Source organism: Tribolium madens, unplaced genomic scaffold (genome assembly GCF_015345945.1).
Source record: "Tribolium madens isolate multiple individuals breed KSU strain unplaced genomic scaffold, Tmad_KSU_1.1 Scaffold_7;HRSCAF=85;Tcas5.2_LG10, whole genome shotgun sequence".
NCBI lineage: Eukaryota > Metazoa > Arthropoda > Insecta > Coleoptera > Tenebrionidae > Tribolium > Tribolium madens.
Window position 1 is genome coordinate 3,042,259 of NW_025401050.1, and position 19,702 is coordinate 3,061,960.

The 19,702-nt window shown below is 28.6% G+C and overlaps 3 protein-coding genes across 5 annotated transcripts in view; 2 read left to right on the forward strand and 1 right to left on the reverse strand.

Moving 5' to 3' along the window:
• The window catches only part of LOC123009847 (tubulin-specific chaperone D), a 20,584-nt gene extending 14,079 nt beyond the window's left edge, over window positions 1-6,505 (reverse strand). The window contains exon 1 of the mRNA XM_044406392.1: window positions 6,454-6,505. Within this exon, the coding sequence (XP_044262327.1) occupies window positions 6,454-6,490 (37 nt within the window). The 5' untranslated portion in view covers window positions 6,491-6,505. The remainder of the gene's footprint in view (window positions 1-6,453) is intronic.
• LOC123009848 (odorant receptor 2a-like) lies at window positions 3,396-6,222 on the forward strand. Of its 2 annotated transcripts, XM_044406394.1 has the most exons (6): window positions 3,396-4,242; window positions 4,300-4,552; window positions 4,606-4,705; window positions 4,758-4,862; window positions 4,909-5,064; window positions 6,076-6,222. In XM_044406394.1, the coding sequence occupies exons 1-6, from the start codon at window positions 3,753-3,755 to the stop codon at window positions 6,142-6,144; spliced, it is 1,173 nt and encodes a 390-aa protein (XP_044262329.1). In that variant the 5' UTR covers window positions 3,396-3,752; the 3' UTR covers window positions 6,145-6,222. The 2 variants fall into 2 exon arrangements, with proteins under 2 accessions (XP_044262329.1, XP_044262328.1); XM_044406393.1 differs by having other exon boundaries at window positions 3,396-4,552.
• Window positions 6,506-9,450: 2,945 nt separating the features above from the next.
• On the forward strand, window positions 9,451-19,573 carry LOC123009565 (alkylglycerol monooxygenase-like). Of its 2 annotated transcripts, XM_044405963.1 has the most exons (8): window positions 9,451-9,752; window positions 12,981-13,108; window positions 13,494-13,645; window positions 15,926-16,029; window positions 16,293-16,455; window positions 16,509-16,660; window positions 16,715-16,849; window positions 19,130-19,573. In XM_044405963.1, the coding sequence occupies exons 1-8, from the start codon at window positions 9,570-9,572 to the stop codon at window positions 19,502-19,504; spliced, it is 1,392 nt and encodes a 463-aa protein (XP_044261898.1). In that variant the 5' UTR covers window positions 9,451-9,569; the 3' UTR covers window positions 19,505-19,573. The 2 variants fall into 2 exon arrangements, with proteins under 2 accessions (XP_044261898.1, XP_044261899.1); XM_044405964.1 differs by lacking the exon at window positions 12,981-13,108 and having other exon boundaries at window positions 9,471-9,752.
• Window positions 19,574-19,702: the final 129 nt, after the last annotated feature.

Consider the following 19,702-nt stretch of genomic DNA (forward strand, 5'->3'; position numbering starts at 1 on the left):
AAAAACTAAACATTTTTATTTAATTTAAAAGTATTAAAATTATCAAAAATTAATTTTGTAGCAGAACTAAAAATATTTCAAATAATTTTGCGTTTTTTTCATGGTTAAATTAAATAAATAATTTTGATTCGTTTTCAATGACAATTACAAAACTAATAGAAAACTTAGGGCCGGTTTACAGAACGTGTTAATCGCAATTAAATTTTAATTCGCGATTAACTTGACGTTTGTCAGTACAAAATAGATGGCAACTTAATTCGAATTAGTTTAATTTTAATTTCGCTTTCTGCTCAAAGAATTAAACCACTCGCGGTAAACGCACACGTGGAATTAAACCTACTTCTCGCAAATAAACAATGCTTTAATTCATTTGTTGTTTTTCATAAAATTAAGCTTAAAATAGAGAACGCCTATTTCGTACAAAAATTATGTTCATTAATTTTATTTTGAAAAAAACTGTTAAAAAAAAACATTGTTATTAAATTTTTTTTTCGTCAATATCATTATTAATGCATAATTTTCTTTAAGAAATGGTTTGTTAAATTTTTCATTCAAAAAATTCAACATTTCCATTTCATTAATTTGACGTTTGTCAATGCAAAATAAATGGCAACTTAATTCGATTTAGTTGAATTCGGATTTAAATTTTCATTTCGCTTTCTGTAAACCGCCTCCAAAATAAATTTATTTTGAAACTACCTCAATCCAAAAATTTACGGTTGGAAGGGTCAGCATCTACAGCAGGGGCTGGCTTATTGAGGCGTCATTTTCACTTTCTTCGACTGTACCTACTACACCTTTTGCAATTGTATTTCAGAATGTATTAATTGTAGTTTAAAACAGTAAAATGAATTTCAGAAAAGATAAATTGTATCTCAGAAAATAATAAAATAAGGATCACAAAATATAACTGCTTTTCAAGCCGCTGCTTTGGCAATGCAAAATATGTAGGTAGAGCGGTAACTGTACAGTTTTATAATTGCTTAATTTAATCGTTTCCTAATAAACGGAAATACAGAATGATTCAAAAATATCTAACCATCTCTTGGGTGGTGATAAAAGACATCCAACTGAGTTAAAATGACAAAAAATTGTTTGAGCTTTTTTCACAAGATACAGCTCTTCAAAGATTAGAGTTTGGATTAAATTTTTGGCTGTTTCGATTACGAAATCTTGAATTTAGTTAACGAAAACGGCAGATTTTGAACACTGTTGAAAAAAATCATCAGTTTGTGTCTTATGGTGTAAAAAACATTAAACTGGCAAATTCAGTAATAAATTAAATCTAACAACATTAGAAACAAAAATACTAAAATGCGTAAATGATAATATGAAAATTGAGAGTTGTGTATTTTTTCATTCGAGAGTTGGTCCGACATTTTTGAATTATGCAAGGCCCACTTCCTAATTATGTTTATAGGAGTAAACCTAACATTCTTCCTAAGTACAAATGATGTTTTTAATTTACCTACAAAAATGATACTTTCTGAAATTCATTTCAGAAATGTAGTACTGTCAATTTTTTTTAATCAATTTTTTTGTCTAAAATGTTAAAATAACGAAGACAATCTTTTGTAAAATTTAAAAATTATACTGCTAACTGTTGTCAATATTTAAGCAAAATTAATTAATAATAGCACAACTAATTACACCTTCCTCAAAGTCGTCCATAAAATATGAACCAAAATGCAAGTTTAATCATTTGCGAGAGCGCACGCTCTAATTTTTCAAAATTTGTTTCCTATAAAAGCCAACATTCCTCCACTTATTTCAGTCAAATTGATTCAAAATGAACCCTTTGGAAGCATTCAGTTTCAATATAAAATTGCTACAAATTTTCGGCGAGTGGTGTTACGATAACGAATTTTTTTACAAAATTTATAAATACACCGCCACTTTTCTTTTGTTTAATGATTGGTTATTTACAATAATTTTTATTTTTGTCAATTTTCAAAACAGTGCAGTTCTTGATAGTCTATACATTTCACCATCTATGACCACATCAATGCTGAAATACGTGATGTTTCGTCAAAATTTCACATCGGTTAAACGCGTGTTGCAAATCATCGAAAATCAATACTTGTGTCCCGATTCAAAAAAATACAAAATTTTAGTCGAACAAGGGAGAAAAAAGTCGCATTTAGTCATTAAAGCTTGTTTTTATTTGGTTTTGCTAACTGTGGGGTTGTTGATAGCGCAGCCTTTGCTGCAGGAAGATATTGATATTCCGTTAGTAATTTGGTTACCTTTCGATTATCACAAATCGGGGATTTTCGAATTGATTTATGTTTATATCAGCGTTTCTTATTTGTATTTCGCTTACGTGAATGTTGCCACTGATTGCTTTTTTTATATTTCGGCGATTCAGATTGGAGTTCAGTGCGAAATTGTTGGTTTTACGTTAGAAAATTTAGACAGAATTGCTAAGCAAGAGGAAAAAAATATGAGGAAATTGCTACTCGATTGTGTCACTTATTACAACAACATTTTAGAGTAATTACTAACAGCAAATTTTATTAAAATAATAATTAATAAAAATTCAGATGTGTTAAAATAATTTCAAGCTGTTATCGAGAAATCCTAATGGTGCAATTTTTCTGTTCATTTGTTGCCCTATGTATGACCATGTACCAATTATCAATCGTAAGTACAATTAATTTAAATTAAAAAAAAATAATTAAATAGGTCGAGCCTTTCAGTGACGTTTTTTTCAAAATGTGTTTCTTTCAATCAGCTGTCATTTGCGAAATTTTTCTATACTGCTTTTTCGGTGACTTAGTTTTGGAAAAAGTATTTGCAAATTATACTGAAGTCACACCCAAAATGTAATTTTTTAGAGTAGTAAATTATTTTATGCAAGTTTTAAGTTTGGTTGGTACAACGCTTCACCAAAATTTCAGAAGGAATTGCAAATTTTTATGAGTCAGTTGCAAAAACCAATTATTTTCCATGTTGGTCATGTTATTCCAATCACTTGTGAAACGTTCAAATCGGTAAGTTTTTTAATTTTGTTGAGTTTTTTTAAATTGTGATAAATTTTAGATAATACAAAAATCGTGGAGCTTTTTTATTGCTTTGAAAAATACACAAGATCGCTAAAACTGTCATATTTTTATTTTGCTTTCAATTTTTTTCACATATTTTCGCCTTTTTATACCATCTCGATTTTAATTATTCTAGCTTTATTTTTTATTTCTCTTATTCTTTTTCGTATTTATTTCTTATTTTATTATTTCTTCTTATCATGTTGTTTTTTAAAAACATCTTCTTTATTTCGTCACTATTATTTCTGTTTTTTAGATTTAGTAATTCTTAAATACTCAACATTTTAAAACATTTTTGTATTTTATCTTTTTTGCAAGAGTTTGTGTCCTTTTTACTTTTTTTGGTGGGTATTTCATATTCTCTGTTCATACATGTTTGTTTTATTTTTGGCTTATTCTAAAGGCTTTTTAGTACAAATAAATACAAATTATGGATTCATCTACCCATTTTGTTTTTTTCTCTAATTTTGCCATTCGTTTATTTTTTTTTTCTTACAACTTGCTACAAAATTCACCAAAGAAATGAGCTATAATTTGTCCACTAATTATACCTATTTTATAATTAAAAAGAGCAAGGAATAATTTGAAAGCCCATCCTTACCCTACAACGTAATAGATGATTTATTAAAGATCAAAAGCCACTCCGTTAAAAATTCATCTCATTAATAATAAATCACAATATTATTCATCATTAGTTTTCCCCTTGAAATGATCTCAACACAATCTCACTTATTTCAAACTCTCCGAACCCTTTGTTTTTCAGTGTCAAAACACTCAAAACCACCCCTCAATGCTTTCAAAAACACAATTCTCCTCATGAAAATTATTGGAATGTGGAAATACAAAACTGAATCTCCGTTTTACAAAACTTACAAGTACATAATGACCATTTACGTATTTCTTACCTGCATTTTGTGCCTCGTGTACACTTATAAAAAATACAATGACCCTCAAGCAATTTTTTTCATTTCGTATCTACCGTCAATTTTCACAGTTCCGATCAAACTCGTTATGTTTCCAATCTATTCTGAAAAAATCAAGCAACTTTTGGACATTTTGGACCCGCAGAAGGCTGTAATCCGGACAGAAAATCAAAAGAAAATTTTGGAAAATTCGATAAAACTTTCGAACAAAATTTTTAATTTGTTTGGAGGAAGTTTTGTAGCTGCAGCAGTGGGGATTACAGCCACTCCATTAAGTGAGAGAAATCAAGTTTTAAGATTTTACGAGTGGTTCCCAATGGATTACTCCAAAGATGTGGTTTACTATGGGATTTTTGGAGGGACATTGTGTTTTGATTTTCATTTAATTGCGGTCAATGCAGCTGGAGATTTCTTTTTTTATATTTCTGCAATACAAATTGAAGGGCGACTTGATTTGATTATTGATACTTTTCTGAATTTGGAGGAGATTTCAGCAAAGAATGAAAATTCGAATGAAGAGCAAAAATACAAAAGGATGCATGAAATTGTCATTGAGTGTGTACAACAATATAACAAAATAATAGAGTAAGGTTTTTACAAAAAAAATAATAAATAAAAAATTTAATTATTATTTCCAGATGTTCGCAGTTATTGATTTTTTGTTTTAAAGAAATCCTGATCAATCAACTTATATGCTCTTGTTTGTCTCTAATGATGACAATGTATCAATTAAATGCGGTAAGAATTATTTTTTGTTCTAGAAAAAATATTAAAAATATTGAAATTTCAGGCCGAACCCTTTTCTTTAAATTTTTTCAGAGTGATTTTTTACGGTATAGCAATGGGTAGTGAAATCTTTCTGTTTTGTTACTTTGGAAACCGATTAATTGTCAAGGTATGTTCTAATAATTAATTAAACAAAAATTTTATTACATTTTTAGTGTGAAATTTTGTATTATTCAATTTTCAAGTCAACATGGTATAAAGCTCCACTCAAAATTCAAAAGGATTTGTTAATTTTTATGCAACAGGTGCAAAAACCGGTCACTATCAATGTTGGAAATATTTTTCCTCTTAATTATGATACTTTCAAAGGGGTGAGTAGGAATACAAAGTGAATAAAATAGGGAAAAAAATGTTCACTAATTTTATTTTTTTTATTTTTGAATCGTCTTGTATAAAGTGAAAACAATGATTAACATTAAATTTTTAAAATCTGATAATTTTCAGTTTTTAATATTGATAAATTAATTTGAAATCATTCTCAGCACTATTTGATTCTATCTGAAACGTTAAGAAATACTTCACTTTTTTAGTACAATACGAGTATGTTAAAAATAGTAGATTCTGAATCACCCTGTTTATTATTAGTAGTGTTACGACGCGGTTAAAAAAATTCTTTACCTGAACTAGATAATCAAAAAAATCAAAAAAATGTTTTTTTTTACGAAAGAGTATACCTAATATATAAAATTTTGAAAATGTAATATTTTGCCGTTTAATAGACTACGATTATGCTATTCAAAATAATCTAAATTTTTAAGAAAATAAGTAAATATAACCTCTCACTATATAAAAATCTTTGTCATCAAATAAAATATGTTATGTTTATAACATAAATCTATTCTCAAAATAGTAAATTTGTCACCAAGTAAATTGTATCCCAACCTTATTGTGATGTATGTTTATGAACCAATCGTTTTTTTTTTAATTATTTGCCTCCAAAAAATAATAATGAATATAAATTAATGTAATATAAAAAATAGGATTTTGCGAATGATTTTTTTTTGTGTGAGTTATGCAATTTTTTTTGTCAAAATGAAAATTTTTGAAAAAAAAAATGATAAAAATTAAATACAAAGTAGATACATACCTAGTTGTAATCCTTAGATCATACCCTTCACAAGAAAAATAGTTTTATAGTGGTTTTGTAGAACTCAAAAACAAAACAAAAATTGAAAAATTTCATTGTTGATAAAACGTTACTTTTTTTATAGCACTTTATCATTTATCAATTAGTTTTTCCAAAAAGTAAATAGTTTAAGCAAAAAACGTTTGGTTCCATACTTTGTATTCGCCTGGTTTGTATATTTATTATTTTTTTTCAGATAATGCAAAAATCGTGGAGTTTTTTTGTGGCCTTGAAAAACACTCAAGACTTAAGATCGAAAAACTGATCAATTCGCAAATTATGGACAAATTCTTGTAACACAGTAGATGTAAAAAATGTGCACTAAATAAAGGAAATTTAGCAATGTTATCTTTTAAATGTAAATTTATGCAAAGTTTACACAGATCTACCTATAAAGAGATATTTTTAGATAAATTTTGCTACTGATATTTGCTGTAAGAATTACTAAACCTTGACAGTATTTATTTTGTGTTTACCAATTCTAAAAATATAAAAAAATAATTTGATTAAAGTCATGATTAAAATAAAAACAGAAATTGATAATGCAATCGTAGTGCAATAACACCGTACTTACCTTCCTCAATGTCTGGTAGACTAGAATATTTGTCCATTTTAACTTGAATAGTGGATCAATATTCATACATCCATATGTAAATAAACATCTTATTCTTGACATTGCCATTAACATTGACAAGTCTACAAAACCTAAATAAACAAACACGAGATATCTAAATAAATAAGATTTTAAAAATTCAAATTCTTCAGCTTTACGCAATATCTGATGAAGATTTTTCAGACATTACATTTGATAATTATTCAGAAATTTGCAAAACACTTCTGATGTAACTCACGACAACTGTTACAATCTTTTTACGTCACAATACATTTATAAAATTCAAATTCTAAAAACTGGATTTTTGGGGTCAATGAATGTCAAATTAGGATAATTAATTAATGCTAGTGCGACTCGACTGTTTTTAAAAATTTTCAGTGTCAATGCGAAGGTCCACAAGCTGCAATAAATGAATCGGTTACTCGGTGTTAAAAACATTTGCCAATTGAGCAATTAATCAATTAATTAATTATAATTGCAAATTTGTATCATTGTTTACGGTTTGTTGAGTCAATTTTTGTTTGTTTTGGAATAAATAGTGCAAGAAATTGGATTGCAACTCATGATGATTTTGATTTAAAAATGTAGAAAACAGAAGTAGCAAAAAGAAAGAAAAAACAAATAAAAAAAAATTCCTCTTAATTATGACACTTTCAAAGAGGTGAGTAGGAATACAAAGTGAATAATATATATAATTTTCAAGGAAAAAAAAATTTAAATATAAAAGTAAAAACATCAAAAATATCCATGTCAATGAAATTTGTTATCAGTTAGAAGTGTTTCAATTCTATCATCTAAGATTTTTAAAATTTTCTACCATCATTTATTTTGAAAATACAAGACTAACTTGATTTTTTTAATAACACAAAGGGTCAAATTCAATTACATTTAAAAATACTTTTTTTTCTGAATTCAGTAATGTAACTATGCCCATCTTTATTTTCATTAAAAGGTAAAAAAAATAAAAAATTAAAAATGTAATTCTAGAAAAGTAAAACTACGTTAGCTTTAAAAATGCTGTTATTAGCGATCTGCCACTTGCATATTCGCCAACAATTAAACTTGTGTGCAATAATTAGTTCAACAATGGTACATTTAAGTAAAACTGAGCATATAGAAATTCTCAAATCAATGGAAATTATTTTGAACATCTTTTGAAGCATAAAAATTATGTATTTCGTGTTTAAGCTTTTTTTAATCTTTTTCAGTTAAAATAATAGTAGATTATGTTATTACGAGTAAAAGTGATTGTTTATGTGGCGAAGCTGAACGTTCATTTTGCCGAACGGAGTGAGGCAAATAGATTCAGCTAAGCCACATAAACTCACTTTTACTCCAAATAACATATACTATTTTATCTGCAAACGATTCACATGGAGAAAAAAGAGCAACACACCAATAATCAAGTAAATCTAATCAGGACGCTTTACAATAAAATCATAACAAACGTCACGCGTCAGTTTCGGAATTTGTGTTAAGATTTCGAAAGTGTTGATTGATTTAACTGGTGAATAACTGTAGTTTATAGTGCAAAATGTCGAATGCTCATAATCTACCTTATATCTATCCAGAAAATGCTGAAAAAGCGAAAGAGACAACAGTGGTAAATGTCAAAATAAGTCTCAAGTAAAAGTGAAAACGCCTAGGCGTAAAAATAATGTTTTTACTCCATGTCTGAAAATTAAAACATTTTTACCTGTCATTTAGTCATAAAAGTGGTCACTTTTGTGACGTTTGCTGATAAATGTTATTTTAACAATTATTATTAACTTTTTCTTATTTTTAGGTCAAAGTTCACGCAGCAAAGAGCTAACGAGAGATAAAGACAACATTTCCAAAGCTAACAAAATTTTACATTTGTCAAAATTTTATTAGTTTGTAATTTTTTTTAGAATTTTGACTAAAATAAGGTATGAATGTGTTACATCACAGAACTCAGAAAAAAAATGCTCTTCTTAAAAATCTTAAATTTGACCCTTCTTGCCATTAAAAAAAATCAAGTTAGCCTTGTATCTCCCCAGACCAAATAGAGGTAGAAATTTGATAAACATCTGAGACGATGGAATTTAAATACTTTTAAGCATATACCAAATTTCAATAAGTTTTGATAAATAGTTTTTATAATATTTAACTGTATCCATACATTTTAGTGACCCTGTACATACAGGGTGCGCCAGAACTCGCGCCCCAGAGATATTTCTCAAGTAAGGTAAGATACCAGAAACATGAAAAAAATGTTTAAAAAATTCTATCTGTCAAAAAATTTTGACATTTATTTTTTGACATTTGACATTTTTTTATATCTGATACTGATGATCTAGTCTATGTTTATTCCAATTATTTAGTAAAGAGACAAAAATTTTGTCAATAAAAGCCACAAATAACATTGAACAGAGTTACAATTTAGGATACAGCTTCCTTGTTTCCTTTTTTAATAGCCTATAGTAAAAAAACTTTGAAAATTATTTTTCCAATAGAAATAAATAGAGTCAAAGTACAAACTTTAAACCCTCATAACTTCGAAATTTTTATAGATAAAATTTTTTTAACATTTTTTCTATGTTCCTGGTATCTTACCTTATTTTACTCTGGGGCGCGAGTTCTGGCGCACCCTGTATAAATCATAAGTAAACAAAAAAAGAAAAGCAATAAGTTTAAAAAAAAAGTACTTTAGGAACGCGACTAAGACTAGAAAAAAAAAAACAAAAAATATTACACTTGGAAGAGGAAAACAATCCAGCGCATGTTTGCAATAAACCATTGCCAAACCGTGTCAATACTCTCTCTATTTGATTGAGTATCGAAGTCGATGTAGCAACCTATCGTCTAACTCCTTTCAAAATTTTCAATTTTGTTTGCCTTGGGGGTCAAGTCAGTCCATTCAGGTGCTACCATTGAACACTCCCTCCTACTCAATTGTTTACACACTCCTCGTATAAAACCCAGCTTTTCGCAGTCAAATCTTAGATAACTCAAAGTGCGTCTATCCCCAGTTTTAAAAATAACCATTGGTGATACGCCAACTGATGAACTGTCTGTTGCACTTCTATCTCATTCTGAAACAAGAATTCACTTGAATGGAAGAAGTGTCAAATTGTACCGAAGCTGTAACTTCGGTTTTTATCAAACTACTACATAACGAAACCAAAAATGGACGTTTTGACGATTTTTTCAAAGGCTTGGGACGCATGTTCTACATCATTGACCCTTTGGACACCACTTTCAGAGACAAGGACCAAGTCCCGAATTTTTATAGAAATGTAAGTAATTATTTTATAACACAAGAGTGATAAAGTGATAAATTGTGACCTCAATTCGGGATAAACAAAGCTTCCATGCGTCTAAGTTGAGTCAATATTAATTTTAAAGTGTAATGTTTTAGTAAGGATTCGGAAAAGTTTGTTTATGAAGAAATTTAATACTTGAATTTCCACGCGTGTGACTTGACCTTTAATTTTCCCAAAGGAGATTTGTTTACAGTTTGTTGTTTTCCGCATAAAAATATAAACAGAGAAGTGTTATCATGTATCAATTATTGGGTATTTGTTTTGAATTCAAATTTTAGAGAATTTCACAAAAACAGTGCTTGTTATCAAAGAAGCCACTTTTCTTTGTATTAATATACATTTCCGAAATTTAATGTCTTCTGAAACAATTACAAAACTCAAGACCGTCAAAGTAACATTCTCTTTAATCTTCCGCCACTCTCGTCTCTGCACTTAAACATAACTCGACAAAAACTCCCACAACAACCCATTTAGCATCCACTGGTCCAAACATTTTTAATTCCAATTAGTCTCTAATATGCTAACAAGCAAAAGCCATTTATGTTACAATTAATTCATGCAGTAGTTGGTATACCAACCTTCAAATTCCCTTAAGACTCTTAATTTACCCTCTCTCGGAACGAAATTAAAACGTCACTGCGGCTATTTTAATTAAAGTCGAAAGTTTGTTTGCAATCGGAAAGAATAACAAAAGTTAGGCAAATCTTTTACTCTCTTAATAAAGTCTGCTCGGAAAATTGTAAAAATTCTTTATTGCCGAGAGGTATTTGACGTATTTAAAATGTAAATGAGATGTTTCTGATTAACTCGGAAGGAATGCATTACAGTTTGCTGCTTGAAATTGCGGAAAATGAATCGAATGATGGTGCAAAGTGCAGACGAGAGGAAAAATTAGCATTTGTTGTGTTTACTGTTAGAACACAACATTTTTTGCAACACTAATATCTTATATTGTTTCTGTGGTGCATTTAAGCTTACCTCTTATGTTGCCGTTCTATAAAATTCGTCGTCAATCACAACGCATGTAAAATACACTTATGTCAATTTTAACAAATTTCTTTATAACAATTTTTGAGGTTAGCAAAATGTCTAATTCAATATTAACGTTGAAAATTTTTTTGAAGACTACATAAGTTTTATAGTTTAAAACTTTTGTTTTCCTAATAGCTACAATTACTAAATAACTAATTAAAGCATGCGTTTTAGTGTAATTTTTTTTTGTATGGTTGGCAAAGACAAAAAATAATTATCTTATAATTGACAGAGCAGGTAAAGAAATCAGAATTGAGTTTTTAGCTTTAAAATCAATGATACAGAACTAACTGTCAAAAAATTTCATTTTTTTTTGTATTATTAGTGAAATAAATGAAGTTAAATAAAAAAAGCACAAAACATCAAAAAAGCAAGAAAAAGTGCAAATAAAAAACTAAATGAAAAAAAGATGTGTGGATGTAAAACTAAATAATAATTAATTAATTAACAATTCAACTTTAAATGCATTTTTACAAATAATAACCACTGAATATTTTAAAATATAACATCGAAAATATAGTCTGTTTTACCTAAGGTTTAGTTTTTTGCAAAGTTAGCTTATTTTTTATTTCTATTTTAGGTTAATCAAAAATTCACAGTTTTGGTTATGGCAACATCAAAAATTAATAAATAAAAAAGAAAACAAAAGAAAAAAAATAGGAAACACTAAAACATCTATGTAAGTAGATTAAAATTTAATTATAAATTAAAAAAATTAACATTAGGTATAAATAAAAAAAATGTTAAGGTAATCATTCCAAAAAATACAAATAAAATACGAAATAAAGTAAAAACTCAAAAATGAAAACTTTAAGATTTGATCTTTTAATCACAAAAAAACATCACAGAATTAAAAAAAATTAAAACAGCAGAATATAACAAGAATACGAATAAAAAGATAAGAACAAAATTTTCACCAAAAAAATACAAAATTAAGAAATATGTAATACAAAGAAAAAGTTGAATAAAATAGAAATGTTAAATACCATAATAAAACATAAAAACTGAAAAACAGGAAAAGCAACAAGTTTGAGCCCAGTGAAAGAAGTAAAACAATCGAAAACTTAAAGAAACATCAAATACACCAAAATTATTTTTATAATAATGATAAGTAACTCAAACTAAATTTATCTTATATCAATGCCACTTACTAATTGCGATTAAAATCCACAATTGCCCTTGTTATGTATTAGAAGAGTCTGTAAGTTGTAAGTACAAAATCAAACGCTATAATTAAAAAAATCGTTTAAAACATTATTTTTAAAATTTTAAATAAAATATACAAGTGTTCAAAAAGTCGCACACCTCTGTGACGAAATTTCTAAGTTATGATTTAAATTTTGCACTTTGACTATTTATTTCTGTTGGAAATATTATTTTCTGAGTTTTTTGATACAGGCTATCGGAAGAGGAAACAAGAAAGCTGTATCCTAAATTGTAACTCTGTTTAATGTTATTTGGAGATTTTATGGGCAAAATTATTTTTTTAAACGTCAAATGTTTAAATATCAAAATATAAATATCAAAATTTATAGAGGAATAAAAACATTTTTCAGCACTTCGGGGGATTACCCAATTACCCCTTTCACAAAAATGTGCGACTTTTCGGACACCTCTATATTGTAAAAAAATCCAAGAACAACATTTCTAGTGCTTTATTTTATTTATTTTACCAAAATCAAGTGTAAAATAAATTTTAAACACACGGAAGTATATAATTATATTTTTTTCATAAATAAAAAAATATTCAGTTACTTATTATCCTTAGCATTTCATAAATCATAAAGTAAGGTTCCTGTAGTTAACATATATATAGTTTATAATTAAAATATGACTGACAGGGACACTAAAACCTTCCAAGAATTTCATTAATCGATTTTTCTTTTCTTTTATTGTTTTATCAAGGCAAAAACACACTAAACAAATTATTTTTTCACCAACAGTGTATATGCTATTTTGCGTTAAAAATGAAAACACGGTTTACTCATTAATTTATTAGTTAAAAAACTTGTAATTATCTAATACATTTTTAAATAGCAGGGTCGCTTCAAAACCTTCCAATAATCTCCATAACTCATTATCAATTTTTGTGTGATTTTATTGTTCCATCAAGGCAAAACAAAGTCAACTTGACCTGATTTCCATCTATTTCTTTTCTGTTTGTTCCAGGCTTGGCCCTACTTTCTCTTCTTCATCATAATCGAAAATCTCGTCCTTTATCTGGATAAAAAGCCAACATTTCGTCTAAACGACGGTTTGACAAGTCTATCACACGGCTTAGTGCAAGAATGCGGAAGGTTGGTGTTAAACCCGATTATCACTCTATCCATTTGCAAGTCAATAACGCACTTTTATTACATTCGACATCAAAAACCTCGTTTTAATTAATTTTTTCATTGTCGCTATTGACAAAAACAAGTCTGAGTGTGCCACTTGATAGCAATTGACCTATGAAATAATTAAAATGTCAGTCTGGGTTAAAGTGTTATTTTTCGAATGAATTAATTAAAATTGAAAAATAAAATATGTGCCAACGAAACTCCAATCGCATTTAGTAACTTATAACAAGATTATTATAGTGTCAGTTATCAGTCGCGGTTTAAATTTGCATTTAAAGTTGTTTAATTTACGAAGCAACAAAAGTGTGAAAGCTCGGCTTCCAGTTTAAAGCTTTTGTTGCAGACTAATATTCCGGGGAGCTGAGAGCTACGCTTATGTGTATCTTTATGAGAACTTCCGGATTGTGGAATTACGGTGGGATCAAGCGAGTACATGGTACTTGGCTGCCGTCGGAGTGGATTTTTGCTATTATTGGGTCCATCGAGCTTGTCATGGTGAGTGGGATTTGATTTTGTCGACTTATTTGTTATTCCGGATAAAAATTTATTTTCGCTGTTTTTCCAAAATTTACCTTTTCCTTCTTATACAGAGTCACTTAATATACAGGGTGTTTCCGTAATTTTACGAGGCCTGCTCCTGTAAAATGCAATCAATAATACATATTCCGATACGAACTCGATTACAAATTTTGAAAAATTGGATAATCCTTTCTAGTTTGTTCACCCTTTAAAAATTACAACGTTTTTAATTAGTTAGTGCATGATTAAGATAGATAAACTACAATCATATTCACGCCGTCTCTTGATAGAACAAATGATAATTGTTTCTGAAAAACTGCAGTTTATGACTATTATTGAAACAGTGATTAGTTTGACAACTACTGTCATGGGTTTCCAAAAATTAAATAATTAAATGTGTATTTTTTGTATCCAGTGTTCTGTGACTTTTGTATATTTGAGTGCGTACATTAGGCGCAAGCCTCGTAAAGTTATGTGAAACACCCTGTATAGTATGGATGCAGTTAATTATTATAAAAACTATTTATGAAAACTTATTGAAATTTGGTATATGCTTAAAAGTACATATTTAACTTTCATCGTCTCAGATGTTTATCAAATTTCTACCTTTATTTGCTTTGGAGATACAAGGCTAACTTGTTTTTTTTTTAAACGGCAAGAAGAGTCAATTTTAATATTTTTAAAGAAATTTTTTTTCTGGGTTCTGTGATGCAACACATTCATCCTTTATTTTAATAAAAACTCAAAAAAATCAGCGAACTAATAAAATTTTGAAAAATGTAAAATTTTGTAGCCTTGGAAATGTTATTTTTATCTATCGTTAGCCCTTTGCCGTCTGAACTTTGAACAAAAAATAAGTAAAACTTAATAATAATTGTTAAAATAACAATTGTTTTAAATGGAAAAGATTTCCATTGATTTGAAAATTTCTATATGCTCAGTTTCACTTAAATGTACTACTTGTTAAACTAATTATTGCACACAAGTTTAATTTTTGGCTAATATGCAAGTGGCACATTGCTAATAACAGCATTTTTAAAGCTAACTTAGTACTAAGTACTAAGTACTTTTAAAAATAATTAAATTTGACCCTTTGTGTCATTCAAAAAAATCAAGTTAGCTTTGTATTTTCAAAATAAATGATGGTAGCAAATTTAAAAAAATCTCAGATGATAGAATTGAAACACTTCTAACTGTTTCCCAAATTTCAACGTGCTTTGCCAAACTGTTCTGAAAATATTTAGCTGTATTCATATTTTTTACCGACCCTGTATAATCTAATATTATATTTGTAAGTTGGAGATTTTTGGTTATTTAAATTTTTTATTCCTTGAAAAGTTTCAATTCTAAACACAGAATTTACTGTTATTTGCATTTTTTACGATATTTGTCTTCTAATTTTTGAAACCTTGATAAGTTTTTTAATTCTGTAGATATTTTAATTTAATTTTGTTTTTTTGTGTCTTCTTTTTTAGTGTTGTTCATAATTTGTTTCTTATTTATATTTTTATTGTTTGTTATATTTAATATAGTTCTAACTAAAAATGTGTAACATTTTCTTCTTGTATTTTATCTTTACATTTTTTATTTTTTTTCAATTTCTATTGTTTATACTCTCTATCTTTATTTTTGTTTTTGTAAGTGAATTGTTGTTTGCTACATCTTTTTTCATTTTTATTTGTTTTCTCCTTTTTTACTATTTCTGTTTACTACATTTTTTAAATCAAAATTGTACTATTTATTCCCAAACAAACAAAAATGAATCAGCAAACCGTAAACAATAAAACAAATTTACAATTACAATTAATTAATTAATTATATCAATTCGCATTGACACTGAAAATTTTTAAAAACAGTCGAGTCGTACTAGCATTAATTAATTATGCTAATTTGACAATTATTGATCCCAAAAACTAAGTGACACATCGTTAATAATAGCATTTTCAAAACTAACTTTTCCAGAAGTATATTTTTATATTTTTATTTATTTTTACCTTTTAATAAAAATAAAGGTGGGCATACGTTACATCACTAAATTCAGAAAAAAAATGCTCTCATAAAAATTATTAAATTTGACTCTTCGTGCCATTAAAAAAAAATAAAAAAAAAGGTCTCAGATGATAAAATTTAAACACTTTTAACTGTTTCCCAAATTTCAACGTGTTCTGCGAAACCGTTCTGAAAATATTTAGCAGTATCCATATTTTTGAGCAACTCTGTATATCTGGTCAGTGCTATTAACTTAATTAATTTCAGAGATCCACATCCTCTGGGCCCAACACCAGGTCCACCACAGTTCGGAGGAATTCAACCTAGCTGTAGGCCTCCGTCAAAGCCTCATCCAAGGCTGGTGCGGCTTTGTAAGTACCATAAATTCAATCGAACGATTATTAAATTGGCCGTTATTCCGATATTGGATCCTTAAGTGATCTTTCGACTCAATTCTAAACCCAGAGGAATAGAAATTCATAACTAGATAATAGAGACTCGGCTATAATTTGATCGATTTGCGAATTTTTGTCCCTAATTGAACGCGACAGTTGATTGATGGCCTCGCTTCTGCCTCATCTGTTTTAATTAAGTCACAATTTGGTTAAAAACTTATGTAAAACTAATTTTGTAGATATTTTATTTGCCTCTGGCTTTCGCCATCCCTCCGGCACATTTCGTTACCCACCAGCAATTCAATTTGCTTTATCAATTCTGGATACATACCAAAACAGTTAGAACGTTGGGTCCGTTGGAATTTTTTTTCAACACGCCGCAACATCATCGAGTGCATCACGGTATAGATTAAATCGTTTGATGAGAGTAAAAAATGAAACAATAATTCTGTTAGGTGCTAATATCTGGTGTCTGGATAAAAACTACGGTGGAGTTTTAATAATTTGGGACCGCATCTTTGGAACTTTTGCCGAAGAGAAGAAAAACGAAGAGATTGTCTATGGATTGGTTTTCAATCAGCCGTCTTTCAATATTTTACATTTACAAGTGAGTAAACTTTCGGTTGATTCTTGTAATTTTGTTTTTATCTCGATTTTGTAGACTTTTTACACAGCGTATGTTTTTCAACGATTCAAAGAGATGAACTGTTGGCAACACAAGTTGGCTGCGATTTTTTATGGACCTAGTTGGCAGCCTGGGAGGCCAAGGTTGGGAGTGGATGAGGATAAATTTAAAGTAAGTGTGGTTAAGTTTTTTGCATATATTGGCGATGTTTTCACAAAAACCCCGAATCTCAAATTTTTTGTCATAATTGTCAAAAGTTGGAATAATAATTAAAGACTTTGTATCTTAAAATAGCTTTTTTATAGAAACAGTGAATTAAATTAGAAAGTGGATAACGGAATTTCGTTGTCGTGTATAAAATTCAATTTGTTTTCTGCATTTTAAGATCGAAGCTTCTACAGGGTGATTCAAAAGTGTCGGAGTATCTGTTGCCATGACAAAAAATTATTTGAGCCTTTTTTTAGGAGAGATAGCTCTTCAGAGATTGATTTTGAGTATAGTTTTTGGCGGTTTAGATTATGTTTTCTTGAATTTCGTTGAAAAAAAGTGCCAAATTGTGTCTTATGGTGATTTAACAAACTAGCAAATTCAATAAAAAATTAAATCCGGCAACATCGGAAACAAAAGAGCTAAGATGATTCCATGATAGTTTAGAAATTGACAGTTCTGGTTTATTTTTCAAAAAAAATGGCTTAGAAAAAAATTTGAATTAATTTTTTGTTTAGCTGAAAGTCTTCTATCATCATTCGAGAGTTAGTCCGTCACTTTTGAATCTATATTGTTTTTTAAAAAATACTTATTTTTGTGTCAAGTCTGTAAAGTGATACTTTATCGAAAGAGTCTGAAATTATAAGCACAGCGAGCGAAGCGAGCGAGATGAGTAACAGGCGAGTTCAATTTACTGACGTGTTGCATACAAAATTTTATCGTCAATCGTAAAAAATGGAGAAAAAAATTGAGATATTGTAGGTTATCATGTTTTATTGACAAGTTAAACAAAAAAAAAAAAAACAAATCCACTTATTATTTGTTATATTAAACGTGAACGTACACCCTGACGAATTTTTATGAAAATTAATTCTTGAATTCGAAAAATTTTCAATTGAAAATGTTTGAAGATTAGAAATGCTTAATTTGGACAGTACCTACAATAAAGTGTTTGTTTACTTCCGAAAATTGCTAAGATTTATTGATGATAAATATCTAATACTGTTTCTCGAAAATTTAAAATCTACAGTAAGATCTTATTTTTTTTAAATGTAGCGACTAAAAGTTAGACTTATTTCTTTAAAATCATTAAAGTTTCAATTGACAAATTTTAGCTTTGCATTTCTAAGTCATCAATTTACATAATATTTAAGATTTATTTTGGTTTTTTTTTAAGATAAAATAACGTTTCCCAAAATGCAATTTTTTTTATTTTGTGTTAAAATGTTTCAGTGTTAAAGAGTGTTGTTTTCAACTAATTTCAGTACATAAAGTAGTATTTTATCGCCTAGTGAAATAAAGTAATTTTTATCTACTGTTTATATTTTATCAACTAATTTCAGTAGATAAGATAGTCTTTTATAGTCTAGTGAAATAAAGTAATTTTTATCTATTGGTTATATTCCAAGAAATACTGGTAAGTGAGTACAAGATAAAACGAAATATTATACACGATGATAAAGATTGCTTATCACTCGTGAAAAAAGTCCACTCGTGACTTCGTCACTCGCAAAATTAACCGCTTCACTCGTAGATAAACAATTTCTTTATTGTCTTGTATAATAAATAACTAAAAGTATCTTGCATTTTTTGTAAAGATTTTACAACTTAAAATTAAAATTAATCTTACAAAATTCTTATTTTTCAAGCTCTAGCATTGTGGTGTCAAATGTTTAGGTACAGAAAATTCAAGATCCTTTAGCAACTTTCAAATTTATGTCTTGAAACAATAAAGACTAAATCTTCACAAAAAAATTTAATATAATTTTATATCTTGAAAAAAACAATATCAATCTCTAATAACAATATGTAGATGAATATAAGTAGGTACGATAACCATTGACTCAATGTCGTATTTTTGAAAAACGCTGTTACCTATATCATTCCATGCATGCAACTTAATCGTATACACAACCTTTTTTGTTTCAAAATATACAAACCCTGTTATTGTGAATCAAAATCTTCACTATTGACAATATACAGAATTAAAAATGTTCCTACAAATTGTTGAAAATGATAGTAAAATAGCCACATTTCTGATTAAATATTTCTCACAACCGACCTTGCTGATCCTTCAAGTCCTTCAAAATAATTACACACTTGTATATACGTGCTAATTCAAGTACCCCTTGAAAACAACGCAGTGTTTGTTCAGCCATTAGGCTCTTTATAATCTCCAAAGACTCATTTTCTCTCAAAACCGGCTTAAAACTTCATTTTGGCTAAATATTCTCCTCATTCCAGGTAGTTCCTCGACAGAAATACGACGTGAAATTACCCCTCTGGTGTAATATCTACCTCTTCGTCCATTTCTGCATCGTCGTTTACGGCTTTCAAGAATTAGCTAGTCGACATTTGGTCCTCAACCCCGTCACAGTCTTAGCGTTTGTTATTTATATTATTGCATCATTAACATCAATTGGACTGTTATTTGACAATGCCCCATATGCCTGCATTATGGAGCTTTTCCGGTGCATGATCCTCGTTACCGCCTTACAAAAACTAGAATTCAAGGATGTGGATAATGACGTATTGTTAGGTTGTGAGGTATTCTTCGTCCTGTCCGGACTTTTCTGGCTCTTACAGAGTGTCAAGGTTTTGCAAATCAAGGAGATTTAGTGACTGAATTTTGTGATATTTGTTAAGTTTTTCAAGTATTATTTATGAAATAAATGTTTCAAATAATGAGAAAAACGTGTTTTTTTCCCTTGAATAATTACTTCATTACGAGTTTGTAACTTTGCACGCGATTAAAAAAGTTTCAAATTGAATTCAAGATAATAGACGCACCTGGAAAGAACAAAATTTTCCGGAAAT